The sequence below is a fragment of the Peromyscus eremicus genome, chromosome 6 (assembly GCF_949786415.1).
Source record: "Peromyscus eremicus chromosome 6, PerEre_H2_v1, whole genome shotgun sequence".
NCBI lineage: Eukaryota > Metazoa > Chordata > Mammalia > Rodentia > Cricetidae > Peromyscus > Peromyscus eremicus.
The window spans coordinates 103,991,164-104,010,639 of NC_081421.1; the positions used below are offsets into that span (position 1 = coordinate 103,991,164).

The 19,476-nt window shown below is 41.6% G+C and overlaps 1 protein-coding gene across 4 annotated transcripts in view; it reads right to left on the reverse strand.

The window, feature by feature from the left end:
• Npnt (nephronectin) overlaps window positions 1-19,476 on the reverse strand; it is a 71,390-nt gene that overhangs the window by 7,092 nt on the left and 44,822 nt on the right. For all 4 annotated transcript variants that reach the window (XM_059266274.1, XM_059266271.1, XM_059266272.1 and 1 more), the window contains 5 exons: window positions 18,821-18,955; window positions 18,437-18,559; window positions 16,780-17,169; window positions 2,802-2,888; window positions 2,186-2,284 (listed from right to left, as the gene is read on the reverse strand). In XM_059266274.1, coding sequence (XP_059122257.1) covers window positions 2,186-2,284; window positions 2,802-2,888; window positions 16,780-17,169; window positions 18,437-18,559; window positions 18,821-18,955 — 834 coding nt within the window. The remainder of the gene's footprint in view (window positions 1-2,185; window positions 2,285-2,801; window positions 2,889-16,779; window positions 17,170-18,436; window positions 18,560-18,820; window positions 18,956-19,476) is intronic.

Below are 19,476 nucleotides of genomic sequence, written 5' to 3' on the forward strand. Positions count from 1 at the left end.
ATCCTACGGGAGCCAGATCTAACTGCCAGGTATTAGCCCATCCCCTGAGCTGCCCCGCATCCTTCCCATTGTTCTGCTCTAACACAGTCCAAGGACCACTTAACTCCACCCCCCCCCACATTCCAAATTCCATGTGTCTTCTACCAGAGGACAAGAAGAGTTTGACCACAAGTCAAAATGTCTACAAATGTGGTAACAATGAATGGGGTTGGAAAGTAGTACACAGTTCTGAAAAGGTGTTCGAAAAATCAATTTAGACTATTTTACAAGGGCTATTGCAAACAGTCTCTTTCTACAAAGCCAGTGAATTCTTTTAAACTTAGAATGAGTTCCTCTCCACAGTGTACCTACTCAAAAGTTATCTATTATGGCCAGGACCACTACATGATCCATGCCTGTAGAAGATCTTTCTGTTGGAAACTACTGCAGGTCAGCAGTCTGACCCAGGCCCACTGGGCCTGATGTGCTAACTACACCAGGTACAGAACCACATGTGTTACTGCTGTAGGTACCGAGCTGTCTCTACAACACACCAAATTTCATCACTTGAGCTTTGCAGCCTGAGGAGGCTTACACTGTCTCTCTGGACATCAATGATTCTCTTGTGAAATAAAGATAGTATCACCTGATTCCCTGGACAGATACGAGGATTAAATAAAATTAATGAGGTGAGGAATGTGCTGGGGTTATAGCAGATGGTAACATCTGTTGATTCTGTTATTTATAAACACTTGTGACAATAACAATATTCTGCTCAGGGCTACCAAGAGTAACTCAAGACAGAGTGAGATGAGCACAGTTGAACAGTATGAAGTATTACATGGTTTTTATAACAAAAACAAATCTTTTTTTTCTCCCCAAGACAGGGTTTCTCTGTGTAGCCGTGGCTATGCTAGAAATCACTCTGTAGTTCAGGCAGGCCTTACACTCAGAGATCCTCCTTAAACTCAGAGATCCTCCTTTGCCTCCTGAGTGTGGGATTAAAGGCGTGAGCCACCACCACCTGGCTACAAAAACAAATCTTAAAAACTGTATCAATTTATTGAATATTTATATTTTTAAAAGTTTACCTTAAATATAGATTCTGAAATACCTTTCTATTTCAACTCAATATTCTTTTAATTATATTTAATTGAATTTTAGAAGCTCTAATGGAAGTCGTTTGGGATGACTATTTGAAGCCTTTTTGCCAAGACTGAACATTGCAGAAATACACTATAAGCACTATTGAATTGGTATCCCCAGGGAGCCAACTACCACCTGCTCGCCACAAAGTCCTGCTGACCTGTGCCTTATCCCACTGTATTAGATTGTACATACTCACAAACTAGCTTTTCTGTTTTGTTAGGACGACATTTGAAAACTAGGCTTCAGGAGTACATAAAACAGCACCCTTTCCCTTCATAGCTTGTGTGTTTTATTCTTAAGAGCTAGAATCAGAACCAAGAGGGAAAAGAGAAGCTAGACTTCTCACCCTTCAATTAAGTAGGCTTCACTCAAAAACAAAAACACAAAGCAAAAAAAGCAAAAGAAACAAACAAAACCAAACCATTTTTTACTGAGGGAAGGAAAGACTCCAATGTGTATTATTTCTTGAAACAAGTTCAAATACTTCATAAGCGCTGAATGTTTACATTACACTGAACGTAAGCATTGTACAATTTACGATTCTACTAATTTTCTAAGAGCCTGAATCGAAGTCCAGCTTTTTAATAAGTGTCTCTCTTGGAAGCCGCAGTGGTGATGTGGACTCTTTCCTCCAGGATCTGACTTGCACTAAATTTTTTTCCAGAGAGGCACTGCGTTGCGTAAATTTCAATTGTCTCCATCATCTACCGCTCAAATCTTCATTAACAAATCAAACTGACAATAATACCCAGGGGCTATCACCAGGAGGGACAGAACACCATGTCACTGCTTTTACTCAGAGGAATCAGATGCTGTAAGTACCTTGAAAACTTAGGCCTGGATGAGTCTAAATGCTTATTTACCAAGCTTTTTGAGGCAAATTGTCTGGCCTCCTGAAGAACTACCCGTGTCCCATAATATGAGTCTACCAGACCGCTTCCAAATCTCCTCTCCTAAAGAAGATGGATGATAAATAATAGGGATGGATTTTGTTTGGTTGGTTTTATGGCCCAAAGGATCAAACAGCACCAGAAGGTATCGGATGATGTGACTTTACCTGCTGGGTCCCTGACCGGCTCCCAGTGCAAGTCGCTGTCTTTCTCTCTGATCCATCCACAAAGTCCATGGTCAAAATTACAACTGTGTATGAGAATACCTGTGAGGAGGGGCCGGAAACAGAAGATCACAAAACAGGAACCAGCAATTTGTAAACCAGAGGTGTCTGTACGTACAGCAGGAGTTTTCTCCTACACAAACTTAGTATCCCATCAGAACACCTTGTTCTGAGCTCAAAAGAAAGAGCGTTCATCTTTTGCCGGCACACCTGGGATAGATGCTCAGCAGTGAAAACAGAACCAAGAGTGCTCCCAACTCATGACCCTGCTGGGTTGTCACTGTTAAATGACTTCCATCTCACAATTCGAACACCACTTTAATGTGATGTCATAAGAAAATGGTGACTCATAATTATTTTTGCTCAAGTGATTGAACCAACTGAGTTGCATAAAAACAAGAGAAGGGAAGAAGTCGCCTGACTTCCCCAAATGTGACTGGTGGTCTACAATCTTATTTCCTCATATTAATGAAACCCATTATTTTATATCCCAACTGAAAACAAAATTCAAGTTCGTTTCTTGAGCTGGAGGAAAAGGCTGGAATGTGCCAGCATCTACCTGGGTCATCCTTTGCTTCATCATCCGCGCTGACTCCTCTTTCGATTTCAAATATTTCAAACAGGTCATTTGAAGGCTGCCGTGGAACTACAAGAGAGAAGTTGAGGGTTTGTTTCCCTTCTTTAAATGAGACCTTGAAAAGACATCCTGTCTTTAACAAGGACGAGGGGAAGCCTATGCATTTTGGTTCATCCTGCATAAAGAGCAATACAATCTGCTGTGCAGAGCTTTGTACTCAGACATTTATCTGGATACAAATGAAAACCTTCCAAATGTTTCTAAAATTCTAAATAAGAACAGGTTAATGGGCCAGGGAGATTGCTCAGCTGGTTAAGTGTCTTCTGTGAGTGAGTCCTGAGTTTGGATCCCCAGCCCCCCTAAAAAATGGTGTAGCAGTGCGCATCTGTAACTCCAATGTTGTGGGGTCAGAAACAGGAGGATCCCTGAAACTATTGGGCCAGTCCACCTTGCCAAATACATGCTTCTGGTTTGGTGAGAGACCCTATCTAAAAAAACTAAGCAGGAGGCAGTTGCTTGCAGACCCTCACTGCTCAGGCCACCTGGTTTGTGAGCTTTAACTCAAAGGTGCACCTTTTCCTTCTATCTTTTTCAGATCTGACCTCCATTCCTGACTTACAAAGTATAACTTTATCTTCTCCTCCCCACTCCCTCCTCCCAGCAGCTGTGGAAATGCACAGCTTGCTACTAATAAAATTGTCCCTGAGCTTCAAAAATGAATGAATAAATAAAAACAAGGTGGTAAGTAATGAAAAAGGTACCTGATGTTGACCTCTGGTCCCGACACATGTGCTTATGTATATGCACACAGATGAACATATACATACACCACAGAGAGTGAAAGACAGAGACAGAGGAAAATATGAAACAACTTCTAATTTCTAGCGAGAAATTATAAAATTATCTCTGTGGAAGATGCATTATGAACTTTAACTGAAAATGTCTACAGTGGCAGTGAATGATTTATTTCTACTCACAGCACCCACTTCCCTCAATAGAACTCTGCACATTGTAGTACACTAGTACGTACGTATGTACGTACCTGTTCCCACAGTGTTCCCTATCTAAGCAGGCTCCCCATTCCTGTAAGATCAAATATGGGAAGTTTCCTGGTGCAGCATTAGGAATTCACCCCAACAAAACACACAACGCTGTCTGAGCATGCCATTCATTTCCACATCCCTAACACTGGTGCTCTTTTCCTACTAATTAACCTGAACAAACATCCTTCTCTTCCTTTCCCATCCATCATAAACATCAGAGAAAGCTTTGAAAACTTTCATACTCCTGGCAGAATTAAATTCCTCACTGTCCATCAATAGTCCTGTTTGCCTATTTCTTTCATATGCCTTTGTAAGGAACTGTAGTTATTTACACACACACACACACACACACACACACACACACACACACACACACACGTCTGTCTCTCTGCTAGTCCCTGAGGTCCTCGATGGCATCAATCACATTCTACTCACACGGCATTTCCAGGGCTTGACCTGGTGACAGGCACTCCGTGATCACTGAGCAAATGCAAAGATCCTGTCAGAAACCATGTTCTTTGTCAACACCCTGAATCAACTGTCACAAGTGAGACAGAGCTTAAGAGCACAGTCAAGAGGACGGATTCATTAAGTCCATATTGACGCATTCATTCCATGTGTATTTGATTTCCAACCAATTGCCAATCCCTGTGGTGGACACACAGGAGACAGTGCAAAGAGAGGAAACAAGACCAACAGGGGTGCAGGTCATATAAACCGTGACCTCTAAGCGCAGACACCAACATCAAACACGGAGATAAATGGACATTGTAAGTTTTGAAAAGGGGTAGGAAGGAAAAAAAATGTCTGAAGATGCCATGAAGAATAGCTGGGTCAGAGTAGGGAAAATTGTGGGAAAGTTGTCGGTGGTTAAGGGAATTCTTGACCAGAGGCCAGGAAATACTCCCTTCCCTTTGCCAGAAATTTAATTAATACTTTATTTTTATAAGACAGGGAATAAAAGACATAGACTACTGTAATACTGATGACATTCACAAGGTTCTTCTTCTCTAATTATGTTATTATTGTTAGCAAGGACTTTTAAAGCCGACAGTCTTGTATTATTTGCAAATGTTTTTAGCCTACTATAAGTAGATTGTTCCTCCACTTTTGTTTCAAAAGTCAAAACAGGGAAGCACCTTCCTTTTTCACAGCATGCGACACACACACACACACACACACACACACACACGCACACGCACACACACACGTGAACAGGGATGTTGAAATCCAAGCTAAGACAGCAGACAGATGAGCCCTGTGGATGGGTAGCTCACTGGTCCCTGGGAGTCCTGAATGACTGACAGCAGTTACATCCAATGACAGCTTTCCTTTTCTCATTCTCAGACTCGTAGAGAAAATCTTTCTTACTTATTAGGAGCACAAAGTTGCGGGTAAACCTGCTTCACTTCTCATGACATAAGTTGTAAAAACATTAGGACATGACTGTGCTTCTGTTCTATTCTCTAGTAACAGAAATGACCTCTGAAATGGAGAAGCTGAACTCTTGCCGTGTGGAGTCTCCGGGTGTTACAGCGAAGGACCGCCCGTCGGCATCTGTCTGCTTTTGATGTGTCCGGGTGCTCTGACACATGACTGTGTGTTATCAAGGAAGATATCGGGAGGTTTCCTCCGGCAAGAACAATTTAAACTGAAAGGGAGAGAGGCAGAACCTTCCCTGCACAAAGCACAAGGCTGGGGTGAGGGAGACGGCACCCTGGGCATCAAGAGTAAAGACTTCACAGAACAGCCGTGCAAAGAGTACACAGCGGTGGTGAGTGTGCCACACGATGTGGTAAAGAGAAGGACGAGATCTGCATTTGGAAGAGAGTGACCGCCCCCTCCCCCCATTAGTCATCAGCCTCAGATGGCTCACTAAGACTGCAGACAATCTCAAGAATTAGTTAATTAACAGTGGGAGATGTTTCCACATTCCAAAGGCCTCACTGGCCTGATGTGCTCAGCACCCACCTGTGCTTCCAGTGTTGGGTACGCTGCTCTGAACCCACCCAGATTATTTATGTTCCTCACCACATCAGTGTGACTTACTAAGAACACAACCCTGGAGTGTCAACAGAGGGTACAGTACCCTGCCTGACATATGTCACAGTATGTGAAGATACCAACTGAAATAAGTATGGAAATTAACAACATATTTAAAAAGGTTTTTTTTTTTTTGTTTGTTTGTTTGTTTTTTTTTTAAATGACAGTTGAGTAGCTTGGTCTGTTTGTGGGGCTCCTAGCATTAGGATCAGGACCTGTCCCTAGCCCTTTGGCTGGCTTTTGGGAACCTATTCCTTATGCTGGGATACCTCACCCAGCCTCGATGCAGGGAGAGGAGCTCGATCCTGCCTCAACTTGATATGCCATGCTTTGTTGACTCCCATGGGAGGCCTGCCTCTTTCTAAATGGAGACAGAGGAGGAGTGGATGGGGGGGGGTAGATGGTAGGTAGAGGGAGAGGATGGGAGGAGAGGAGGGAGGGGAAACTGTGGTCATTATGTAAAATAAATAAAAATTTAATTAGAAAAATGGGTCATAAGGAATACATTAATAATGTAACAGTCTGAATATTAGAAATTAAAGTGCTTTTTTAATTTGCTGATTCATTTAGTATTTTATAATTTTATAGTTTGGGGCTGTTAAGAAGAAAAAGTTTAAATACGATAAAACCCTAAAACAATCTGAAAAAGGAGGGCTCTGTAGGACATAGCTACACCGTAGCTACATATCTGATGTTTGTATCTGTATTGTTCAAAGAAGCTTGGATAGTCTTGATACCTGATGTAAGTAAGGTTACAAAACAGGAAGGTCTATGACATTCAAATCCTTTCTTTGATTCAAGGGAGTGACTTTCATTGATGCAGAAAGCGTTAATTAAAATATCTGAAAACAAAATAGTAAGGATGGACACATGGAACTGCACTACTCTTCCCTCCTCAAGATTTTGGCTAGTATTCGTTTAAATACACAATAAACAGAAGCATATCTGACACTTTCTTAGACTTAGAATGGTATACTTATAAAGATTAAAAAGAATAAAGCATGCTAACAACGTTCCTGTTTATTCATCTTCTTTCCTTCAATGTTCCCCACTCACGAGGGAATCAGTCAAAGCACAGAGCATCAGTGCGGTGCAGGGTACTGGGCTAAGCATCTGTAGAGCAGGGAACATATTTCACTCTTGCCTTCATCTGACTATCTACATTCTTTGAGGTGAAGATGGCCATGATGGGCACTTTAATGGAAAAGTAGAAGATGCTGCCCAAGTGTGGCTGTGATGGGTGAAGCCTGGCAAAGCTCACCCAAGAAGGGGAGATGCTGAAATTCTCTGTTTGTACCAAGACCTGAAGGATGAGTTACTGTGAGCAAGGACCCTGGTGAATTAAAAGGTGGATCACCAGGCAGCTCAAGAGCTTGGGGGAGAGGCAGAGCCCAGGAAGAAGGGCTCCAGATGAAATTGGAGCTGTAGGGTGACTGTTTAAGGCCTAGTTAAAACTTTGGATTTTATCTTGAGTGAAACTGTACACTCTAAAGGGTTTTACAGTAGTGACAAGGTAAGGTCTGCATGATGAAATTGTCACCCTGCTGCACTTGGAGAATGACAAGGAGGAAAGTGAGCAGGAAGCATATACGACTACAATTCCTACAAAAAAAAAAATCCCCAACATTTTTTTGACGTTATTCAATATTGCATCAATAAAAACATTCTTGTGGTGTGATGGCACATGGCTTCAATCCCAGTACTTGGGAGGCAGAGGCAAACAAATCTGTATGAGTTCAAGGCCACCATGGCCTACACAGTAACAGGCCAGCCAAGGCTACATAGTGAGACTCTGTCTCAAGAAACAAAAAATCTTGCTTGTTGCTTCTAACTAAAAGAAAGAAGGTACTAACCCCCAAAGATGGAGACTGTGGGATACAGAGGTACTAACCCCCAAAGATGGAGACTGTGGGATACAGAGATACTAACCCCCAAAGATGGAGACTGTGGGATACAGAGGTACTAACTCCCAAAGATGGAGACTGTGGGATACAGAGGTACTAACCCCCAAAGATGGAGACTGTGGGATATAAGAAGGTACTAACCCCCAAAGATGGAGACTGTGGGATACAGAGGTACTAACCCCCAAAGATGAAGACTGTGGGATACAGAAGTACTAACCCCCAAAGATGGAGACTGTGGGATACAGAGGTACTAACCCCCAAAGATGGAGACTGTGGGATATAAGAATGATTGTAGTGGGATAAGAACACAGGACTGTCTTATAACAGCTGCAGAGTCCTGGTGCCCATGAGAGAAAGCAGCTATGAAAAGAAACAGTCCTTTTTTCAAAAAAAAAAAATACTGTCTTAGTAAATTCTATGAAATACAGTTTCTCCAGAGATGTGATAATATTAACATATAGTCTATATTCATAAATAAGATTCCTCAAACAGTCAGCTGCAATTTTTACCCAATAAAACCTCAACAGTAAACACAGAGAAGAAAATGTAATTATTACTATACATACCTCCCATGGCCAAGCTGCTTGCAAACCTGTAAGCATTATTTATTGAAGGAAGGTTTACAGATTCAAGTTCTGTTCAAGGTAGTTTGCACGACATTGCCCAGGCCAGCTCTGGCATTAGTTGTTGGGTAAAAGATTACAGACAACACTGTCTTGAATTTTTCTATGTTTAGGGGTCTTCTTCACTGAAGAAACAGGTATGGATATATTGTTCCCTATTCTATTCTAATGTCCTTGAGGTGGCACAAAAAAGCTAGATATTTTAAGAGACCACAGAACGGAGGATGGCAATAAGCAATAAGGGCTTTATGGGGTAGTATCCTCTCCAACCCCCCCCCCCCAAATGCAGAACATGCTCAGCAGAGAGAAGAAAATAAAAAGATTGGAAATGGGTTTCTGCAATTTCCTTACCCTCATTCAAGAAATATCTTAGCCAAATGTTAGTTACTCAAAACAAGAAAAGGGTTGCCAAGCCCGAAGGAAATAAGATCTTGCTTGCCAACACTGAACTCCATCGGAAGGACCTACAGAGGTCAGAGGACAGGGCCTGAGAGCAGTGGACACTGCTGGGAAAATGAACTCCCTGGCGGAAGGAGAACACAGGCCAGGAACTCAGTCATGAGCTTGTCGGAGCCTCCCTCCCCCGTATACAGTATCTGCCTTTTATAGTTTCAGACCTACTCAGAGGCATTACCCAGGGAGCTCCTAAGAGGACCGAGATGCTAAAACATGGTTCTTCACTAAGCACAGCTGTAAGGATCAAGAGACTATCCCTCATGCTTGGTTCTCCTGCCCTCCTCTAAGCCAAAGCAAACCATGAGGGTGAGGCTCCCCCAGGCCAGCGTGCTCACCTCCCCACAGATGTAAACACCCCACTAGGGTTCCTTGAACTGGGTGCAGTACACACACCTGAGCACAGAGCCCGCCTTCTGTACAAGACAGGTGTAGCCCACTTGTCCAAATCATCTGTTGGAAAAGGAAAGGAAGCTTTTGTTTCTGTTACTCACAAGACCTTTACAAAAGCTTGCCATCTGGACAGATTCATGTCTGGGGGACAACTGTCATTGTATTCACAGTGAAGAAGCTGAGGTGACATTGGCTCTATTTTAATATATCCGCTCAACTTTGTACGTGCTATGAATACCCGAGCTAAACACAAAATTCTAATTATTTGGTAATAAACAAAGGCTAGGCAAAGTAGCTCATTTCTATTTTCATTTTCTCTGCTCACACTTGCAAAAAAATAGCATTAAAACTGTAGTCAATCAAAAAAAAAATTGTAAAAATAGCCAGGCGGTGGTGGTACACGCCTTTAATCCCAGCACTCGGGAGGCAGAGCCAGGCGGATCTCTGTGAGTTCGAGGCCAGCCTGGGCTACAGAGTGAGTTCCAGGAAAGGCGCAAAGCTACACAGAGAAACCCTGTCTCGAAAAACCAAAAAAAACCAAACAAACAAAAAAAAAACCCTGTAGTCAATCATAATGAAAACATTATGATTTATTATTATATAATAAAGCATCAGAAAAAAAGTCATCACTAGAATATACGGCTTCTTTTATGAATTAATTAGGAAATGCTGTTATTACTATAAAAAACGAATTCAGCATCAGTGGTTGTAGAAACAGCTATGTTCTTATGTGGCAATCACTGTGATGAATGTTTTACATGGACCTTCCCATCTAACTCACAGAGCTGCCCAGTGAGGTGCATATGCAACTGCCTCAGCATTCAGAAGAGGAAACAGAGATACAACAATTTGGTAATGTGCCCCAAACACAGTCTTTTTAATTATAACTCCCTAGGCAAATGGGCACAGAGCTTTAAAAACTTCTGATCTCTAACCTAGGTCACGTTCACTAAGAACTCAATTTATATTTTCTGAAAAGAACCATTTTTTCTTCGCCAGCCACCACAGAATCCCATTAAAATACAAATCAAAAAAATCTTAAAAACTCTCAGAATCCATAGCACCAGACCCTGACCTGTGAGCAGTAGCAACTCACTTCTCCACAGTACTGGCAGAGATTTCATCTCCGGGGAGATGTCAGCATTGTCTTGGGCATCTCTGCAGGCCTTGCTGTTTACTTGAGAACAAACCAGTCGGAAGACCTTTTCACCTCTCAGCTGAAACAATCCAGTTACTCATCACCACACAGAATTAGAAAAGAGACTTATAATATGTCCCTGACTTAAAACGCTGGATCTACAGACTACAAAAACTGCTGGAGAGAAATGTGAGGAAAACAGACCCGCAGGAGAGCCCACAGCAGAGCGGCAGTCAGGGGGAAGGAAGCTACCACCTTTTTGCTACTTGATGCCCAGGCTTTCAACTCGGTTCTCATGCTCTGTAACAACAGCAACCGCAAGGCAGAGCTGAATTACACTATGTCTATACTCCTGAGTCTATAACACCTTCACCTTTGTTTTATATGGTACAGATGGTAACTTGCTATTATGCAATGGTTGTATTTTAAACAGCCTGCATCGGGCTACTTCTGTTTCTATGCAAGACATGGTTCTACTGGATAGAGACTGCCACTGAGGCTGAGAGAACCCTGCCACACAATCTGGCCTGCATAGCAACAGCATACCTGTGAGTGTGCTGAAAATGCAGTCTGAGAGCCTATCCTGGCCCTACTGAATCAGTCTTCATTTTAATAAGACCTGCACGTAATTTGTACACACACTGATGACTCCAGACAATCTGCATGAGTGAATATGCTCCAGGAAAGAGGAACTTTAGATAAGCGTCCTGGATTATTCCAGTTCAACACTTCAACCTGGATTCTGAAAACAGAAAAAAAAATTGGGGGGAAAAAGTGTGTCTGTTGACCCATGTGATACTGTATTTCTTGTAGTTATTGGAGTCTTGGCTGAAACTGGCCATTTATGGCACATTCTATTCTAAAGAAATTTTTGAACAGTTAGAAGTTAATAAAACATTCTGAATTCTAAAAACTAGAAATGTTTCAAATGAAAGTGAATGATTAAGAACGAGAACTCCCTGGGGCACTTTCTCAAAACATACAACGCCATTTTTCACTCTTCAATGGGGAGACTGAGAGTCTATTACCACTGCCCTCTCCTAAAGAGTCACTGTTACAATAAATCACGGTTATCCTTGACGATAATAATGAAAAATTTCAAAATTATTGCATGAGGATAACAAGAAGGTAATGAAAAGCTCCCAAAGAACCATAAATAGCATATATCCATAGTTAGTACTTTGACTTTTTTTCTTCCAGACTTTCATATATACCCAAACATATGGAGCCATGTATTTTATATCTAACTGGGGTAAAATGGTATATATTGTCTTGTATTTAATTTTTCAGTTAACATATTGAAAACACGGATATTTTCCCAAGTGATTTTGTAAATTTGATGAGTCATTTTTTTTCATTTATTATATTGCTAGATCAGGAAGCATTCTTCCCCCCCCCCCTTCCTCTGCTAAGACCTTTGTTTCCTTTGCTCTTACATAGGCACCGCCCTCTGTGGACAGTAGAGTCTTGCTTTTGTGTTTAGTCCCCCATTTTCTAGTGATCTACTGTATTCAGATAGGCGCACCACCATTTAGATCCGATTTTCTGCTTGTCTTTCCAGTACCTTTCTTCCCTACCATAACTACTATTATCTCTGCCAGACTACCACAGAATAGCCTCATTAGTCTCAGCATGGCTTATGTTGCAAGCCACTGAGTCAGGACTCTTGGTTATGGTGGTGAGTGGTCTCCATACTTCTTAGTTCAGCCAAGAATTGGCCAGACTGGCTGCAGAGAATTCTAAGCCAGTGAGTTAAATAATTCCATGGTGAAGACAACATACACATACTAGGCTTCTAGAGATTTACAGTAACCATTAGCACACTACAGTCTGGAAAAGCTTTATAGCTAACACACCTAGTTAACTTGGCTAAACCTGGGACGTCTGAGCATGTTTGACCCCAGAACTTCCATGTTTCAGGGAGCTAATAGCCTATGAAACACACTTGAAGAAATACTACTTTGTCCCAGTAATGAGAACAACGTCATACTTTCTTCTAGCTGGTTTACGATTAGCTCTGAAGATGCATCTGGTTAGTTCCTAGTCTCATTAACAATTCTTAGATCCCTTAGAGCAGTGGTTCTCAACCTGTGTGTTGCTACCCCTTTTGCAAATCTCTATCTCCAAAAATACTTATATTACAATTCCTCACAGGAGCAAAATTATAGTTACGAAGTGGCAATGAAAATAACTTTATGGTCGGGCGGTGGTGGCGCATGCCTTTAATCCCAGCACTCGGGAGGCAGAGCCAGGCGAATCTCTGTGAGTTCGAGGCCAGCCTGGGCTACCAAGTGAGTTCCAGGAAAGGTGCAAAGCTACACAGAGAAACCCTGTCTCGAAAAACCAAAAAGAAAAAAAAAAAGAAAATAACTTTATGGTTGGGGTCACCACAACATGAGGAACTGGATTAAAGGGTCTCAGCATTGGGAAGGTTGGGAACCACTGCTTCAGACTATTCTTATTTTGAAAAAGGCCCCTAATGTTTTATAACCTACATGAAAGGTGACTTTTTAATATATTTATTCTCTCCAGTATGGTTATAGTGAACAAATAAAGTAAGTAATCTTTTCCATTTCATGGTAGTTCATTATTCATACAATTTTTACTTTAATTCTCTCTGACCTTCAACCCACTCAGTGGAAAAGAAAGCCTGGGTAACTGAGCAAAATCTCAAACTCATAAACACCAGAGGTATGAAACGAAACCAGGATTTTTGATTCAGAAGGAATCCATCCCATATACTTCAACCTATTTTCATATTCCCTTTCCACAATTTATCCTAGCTGTTAACATCATGCTTAAACTTTAAAAGTATGCTGGACATAAAATTTTCTAGAGAATGTTTTCTGTCAGTGGCTATGAGATCCTCAACCAGGGCAAGAGTGAAACTGTGATTTGAAGTAACCAATCATTTGGAAGGCCATCAGAATCCAGAAGTGGAATACAGCTGCAGCAAGAAATGAAATTCCAACTACTTAGTCTGAAGAAAGAGTTGATTTGTTTTCTGAAATACTTCTTGAGGTACATGGGAAATGAATATTAAAACAATGACCTCTGAGTATATGACAATATCATGGTTTCATAAATTTAGGTTAAACAAGAGTGTCTCCATTGTGATCTGGGTTATGGGAGGGATGCTGGATATAACAGGGGTGACCTAAGAGTCCCCGTGAAGTCATGGGATATAAGAATAAGACTCTTAAGTAATGTTGCTTTAGTAATGTTCCTAGACCCCAAATTAAAATGTCCAGAGACTATGGCAATTAGCACAACCACCACTTATTTGAAGTTTAAAATAAAAGTTTGCAATTCTGTATCCCTTTCTTTTGTAGGCAGTATCAAAAAAAAAAAAAATGTTGGTGTCCATGGTGCTCTTTGCAATCCTAAAATGTGCTAAGGGATTGTTTTATAAATCTCTCTTACATTAAAATATTTCTGAGCCTTTAAAATGATTTTTTCATAATAAAACCATAAAGCAAAATTTATTTACTATCTTGAGGAGCTAGGAAACAGACATGCTTTGAGATGACTGTTTTATATGGTCAACATTTCTCTCTCTCTCTCTCTCTCTCTCTCTCTTTTTTTTTAACATAAATACATTTCACTGTGGAAAGAGTCCGTTAGTGTGTGACATACAGTGTTGGCACCTGATCACATTTCTAAAAATCTGGACAACATTGTATTTCACAATCATTTAGATTGTGGATTTTGGATCTATAAAACAAGAGGGAGACGACTTGGTCCAAAGGGGCACAATTTCTTGGCAAGAAACAGTGATACCTTAGATATAATCTATTTTTTTAATAAAAAAATGATTTAAACATGTGCTAAGGTTCCTTTCTATTTTCACAGTGAATAAGTAATGTGGTTCTTTTTTTTTCCTGAATAAAAAGTTTGGTACCCTTTCTCTTTTCAGAACATGTTATAACCACAAGGAACCAAGTTAAGAAGTCTCTAAAATATCCTCCTACGCACTAAACTCAGCTATTGCGGAAGATGAAGTGAGATTGGGCTTGATTCCTGGCAGCGTGTCTGAGTGGCAAGGTTATCTGTGGCATGTGGCAGTCTTGGCACAGGATCAAGGTGATCTCCTAGAGAATGAATGTCCTGAGGTTCACACTCCCTTACAGTGAGTGCCCTGGAGGACCACTGGAGTTATGCACTTCCCAGTCTGAAACTGCTGCGTTCTACTAGTCAACGTCAGTACTATTTTTAATTCCTTGATGCGTATCTATGTGTGAAGAGGAAAAACATTCAGAAGGGCTTTAAAAAGAGAAACTATTAAAAGGAATACCCAGAGAGATGTTCTCTCCATCAGTGTGTGTAGTTATGATACATTGCCAACTTTCCATGATCAGTAAAGGTAGAAAAATAATGTAAATACCATACTTGGTTGAGACATGAGTAAAAATCACATTATATGATGATCACAAAAAGATAGGAAAATACAAAGGAGAGAGAGAGAAAGACAGGGAATTACAACAATCGTTTTCAAAATCAAACAGATACGTAAATATGAGGTGTCTATTTTGAGATCTACCATCTAATTCTCCTAAAACTTATGCAGATTGCCTAAAACATGAACAACTACAAAAGAACGAAAAACTCAATCTCCCTTTAAATGGACAACAGCCCCAAAGGAAAAAAGCTGATGATCTCATGTAGGCAAATAAAAAAACAAAAAACTTAAGTCTTCTCTTGCAGAGACTACAGTCATCACGGGGTCTGGGAAGATGGTTCAGACAGTACTGAGCTTGTGTTCAACCCCTGGGAACCAGGTCAAAAATGTAGAGCTGGGCCTGGTGCACTTGTAACCACCAAGCTGGAGAATATGAGAGAGATGATCCCTGCACCTCACCAGCCAGCCAGCTTAGCCCATGGGCAATTCCAGACCAAGGAGAGACCCTTTCGCAAAAGAAAAAAAAAGTTGACTCCACCTGAGAAACAACTTCCAAAATTTTCCCATGGTCTCCACATGCACACACATACAAGTATATACATACACCAGCACACATGTGTACACACACAAGTATATATACATCCGCACACATGTGTATACACACATGCACACAGACACACACACCAGTGTTCTATTTACCTCACAAAATATTACAATGACATTCAATTTAAATGGCACACTTTGGCTCCATCTTGGGAAAGAGCATAGAGTAAAATGGTAATGAAATAGAGGCAAAGGGGTGGTAGACATGAATGCACAGGAGGCTGAACATATGAGAAGCGAAACAGGGCAAGCGAGTATACACAAAGCAGACAGTGTGAATATGCCAATTTCAGTCTGGAAATAGGAGAAAGGCCTTTCCCCCTCGCACTTACTTTTCTTCCCATACTGTCTCCACTGGTGGTGTCACCTCTGCTCAGTACCTGTGAAGAGCTAGGACTCTTAGCTGTGGCCCATCTCCACGCTACACCGCTAAGAGCCAGTATGAGGGGCAGATGTTCAGCCTCTTCTCTCTCCATGATGCAACCCTCCAGCTGGCCGTCTGTGCTGCTTCTTGCTCGTGTGCCCTCAATGCTCTGCCTCCTTTAACTGTAATGCCTCTCTGTCCTCATTGCCTTTGTCCAGTTACACTCAGCAATCGTAAATGTCCCGTATAAAAATCTGACCCCTTCTAGAACAGTCTACACAAATCCCACTCCATTCACTGACATGGTACCCTAGTTAATCACCAGGACTGTCTTTCTCACCAGACTAAACGATCCTGTTTTATCTTTCTGAGCCCAGTATCTAACATGCCTTGTCACCTGAAAGGATGCTCTAAATTATTCACTGAATGAACAGTTAGTTAGGTTAAAAGTTAAATAGCATGAGACATAGTAAGTTTCCCGCTTTTGAACACTACCAAGTAAAGCTGACTGTGTTGGGAGAATTCCACACAGTGGATGAGATCTGTGATTTGCTGCCTGACTTTTGTGAGAGCCCTCCAGGTACACACATTCCCTCCTACGTGCCCAATCACACTGACTCTTCACACAGCCCTCTATACTGGGCATCAGTCACCACGGATGGACCTTAAACAGCTAACTCTTTTTAGCAGTTGAATTTCCTAAAAAGATGGCCTAGGGTTGAATGGCATCTTAAAGGGACTATTAGAAGATAGTAACTGAGGCTGGAGAGACGGCTAGTAGCAGTCTTTGCTCTTGCGGAGGACCCAGGTTTGATTCCCAGCACATCCATGGTGACTCACAACCGACTGCAAATCCTGTTCTGGGGAATCCAATGCCCTCTTCTGACCTACGTGAGCCCCTGGCATGGACATGGTATATATTACATACACCAAGGCAAAACACGCATCCACATAAAGTCAAGTGATCTTTAAAAAGGTAATAATTTATGTGGCTTACTGAACACGTCTCCTCTGGGTTTCTGAGGATCCGTCTGTATCCCGTGGTCACCCGTAGTCACTTGAGGAGATGTACTGGTAGCTGGTGCTAGAGTTGTCGGTCTGGTGGACGGCCTTTCTGGGGTTGGTGGTAGTGGAGTTGTTCTGAGCTCTGTTGGGAGGGGTGGTGGGGGTGGTGGAGTAGGCTGTGGCGTTGGATTTGGTGTAGGTCTTGTCGTTGGCTTAGAAGTGGGCCTGTTGGTAATGACAGGGGGGATATATGGTGTCTTCAGGGGCCACCTAGTACTTCCAGCATCAGGAATCCTATTAGCATGTCCACCATCACCCTTTAAGTTGGTATCATTTCTCTCTGGCACATGAACTGGAGGTTCAATCATGACTTTGGGGATATCTGAAAAGAAGAATTCAAAGATTAAATGAAAAGAAGAATTCAAAGATTAAATTAGCCTATTTCTCTCCAAAAACGTGCAACAGGAAACTGCAAACAAAACACGTGCCCAGAAACACCTCATGCTAACGAGTCCTATTTTTCACATTTACATTACTCTCTTCTATAAGAAGTCACACTATTTTCTGAATAACAAATGTGTGTGTTTTAGGATACAGGCAGAAATATACTGGTGTTTCTATAATGAATATGCATTATTGGAAGCACACAAAATGTTTTCAATATTTATAAAGCAGTAGCAACAGAAATCAGTATTTTCCCCAAATGTGGAAGGATTACATTTTTTTTTTTTTTTTGGTGAGGAATGCAGTCTGTGTTGTGTTCTCCACCTGCACGTGTTTACGCAACTGTGTTTAAAACTCTACAAACTAGCAGATACATCCTCACTTACACTTCAGATTATTTAACTTGTGCAAAAAATTAGTTTCATTGTTGGCCTGTCTTCACACTTGCTAATTTATATTTGCCTTCCAAAAAGAGATGTCCTGAAGTTAAAAAAATCATCTGTGGATTATTCCCCATTGATAATCTTCACCCAAAAGAATCAATATTTAATCTGCCTGGAATGATATATTCCAGAGTAGAAATGACTTCACAACACTTCAAAAACCCTTTAATCCACAGGATTTTATGCCCTGTGGTTTTTCAGTAAATATTTTACTCAGGAAATTTTTAAAAATTATCTAGTGTTACTTGAAACGTGCAGTAAATTATGGCCTTGGGCTTGCCAGCTTTCATCTTCAAGAGCATGCATTTTTCATGTTTGTCTAGTAACCCGCGACTCCAAAGATAACTTAGGAAAATTTCAAAGCACAGCAGTTTTAAACGTAGGGAAAATAAATATTGGAATTATTTTCAGTAGAAAACAAACATGTAGACTACATCCCAATTATCGTAATGCAATGCTAACAGTGGATGTTTATTTCAGATTCAACAAACTCTAATTCCCCGGGAGGACCCCACTCCTTCTTTCTAGCTGAAAGGAAGCCACTCCTACACTTTATTCAGGATGTTAATAGTAGGAAGCAATAGTGAGTCTTTCTTAAAGTTACCCAGCAAGGGATTTTACTGTTTATAGATCAGGCTGATATTAGCAGGTAGGAAATCCATGTCTTCAATAACTGTTATCGCCCCCATCTTCTTCAGCAATGGCCTCTAGGCAACCCCCTATTTCCTGAAGAAATGAGAGCTGGGGGCAGGATTTACTCACACACACAGTTCCATCCGTCACCCTCGTATCCGTCTTTACATTTACACTTGTAGGACCCATGCATGTTGTAACATCGAGCATAGCCACTGCACTGGTGCTGCCCGAGGGCGCATTCGTCGATGTCTGCATCGGGGGCAGAGAAACAAGTGCAAGTAAATGTGACAATATGACATGCACGTCACCCCAGAGGTCCACATAAAACGGCAAGGACCAGGAGGGATACAGTTCGGGCGGCTCCAGAATGGCGAGTGGGGGAAGCAGACACTGCTCCTTTAAAGTCTGTACTCTCCCCTGAACCAGACAGCCCCGTTATTACCACAGCTGGAGACTTCTCAATGCTATCTATCAGAAGAAAGTAGAGACAGGAATGGGACAGTTCATTACCGTGACATTGATATTTGCCTCCAATGTACATGAGGTCGAAACCAGTATGACACTTGCAGATGTAACTCCCAAATGTGTTGACACACTGCCTAAACCGTGGGCAGGAGACTCTTCCTGTAGCACATTCGTCAATATCTAGAAACATAAGTCAACTGCATCTTAGGAAGAGCAAAGGCAGTCATGTCGTCATAACTGGTATCCCTGGGATTCCCCTGTAACAGGTAGGAATTCCACATCTCCAGCTTTCAACTCATCCTCCCAAACAAGCTCTTCTTTCCTCACACCCAACATCAGTAAATACTACGCTCTGTCTACTTAGTTGCTTGAATTAGAAGCATGCCTGCTAACCTTTCGCCAGCAACTCCTAAACTACCAAGTCCTGTTATGTCTACCTCTAAAAAATTACCGGAACCTGTCTAGCACCCTCCCCTACCCCATTCTTACCCACCATCTCCTGCTTTAGACCGAGACAAGGAGTCTTGAAACTGGGCTTTTTGCTGCCAATCTTATCTCCTCCAAATCACTTCACTGCTTGGCAGGTTCTTTAATTAAACTATTTTTTTATGTATGACTGTTTTGACAGCATATAGATATGTGTACCATGTGCACGCCTGGTGCTTGAGGAGGCTGGAGGGGGTTGGGTCCCCCAGAACTGG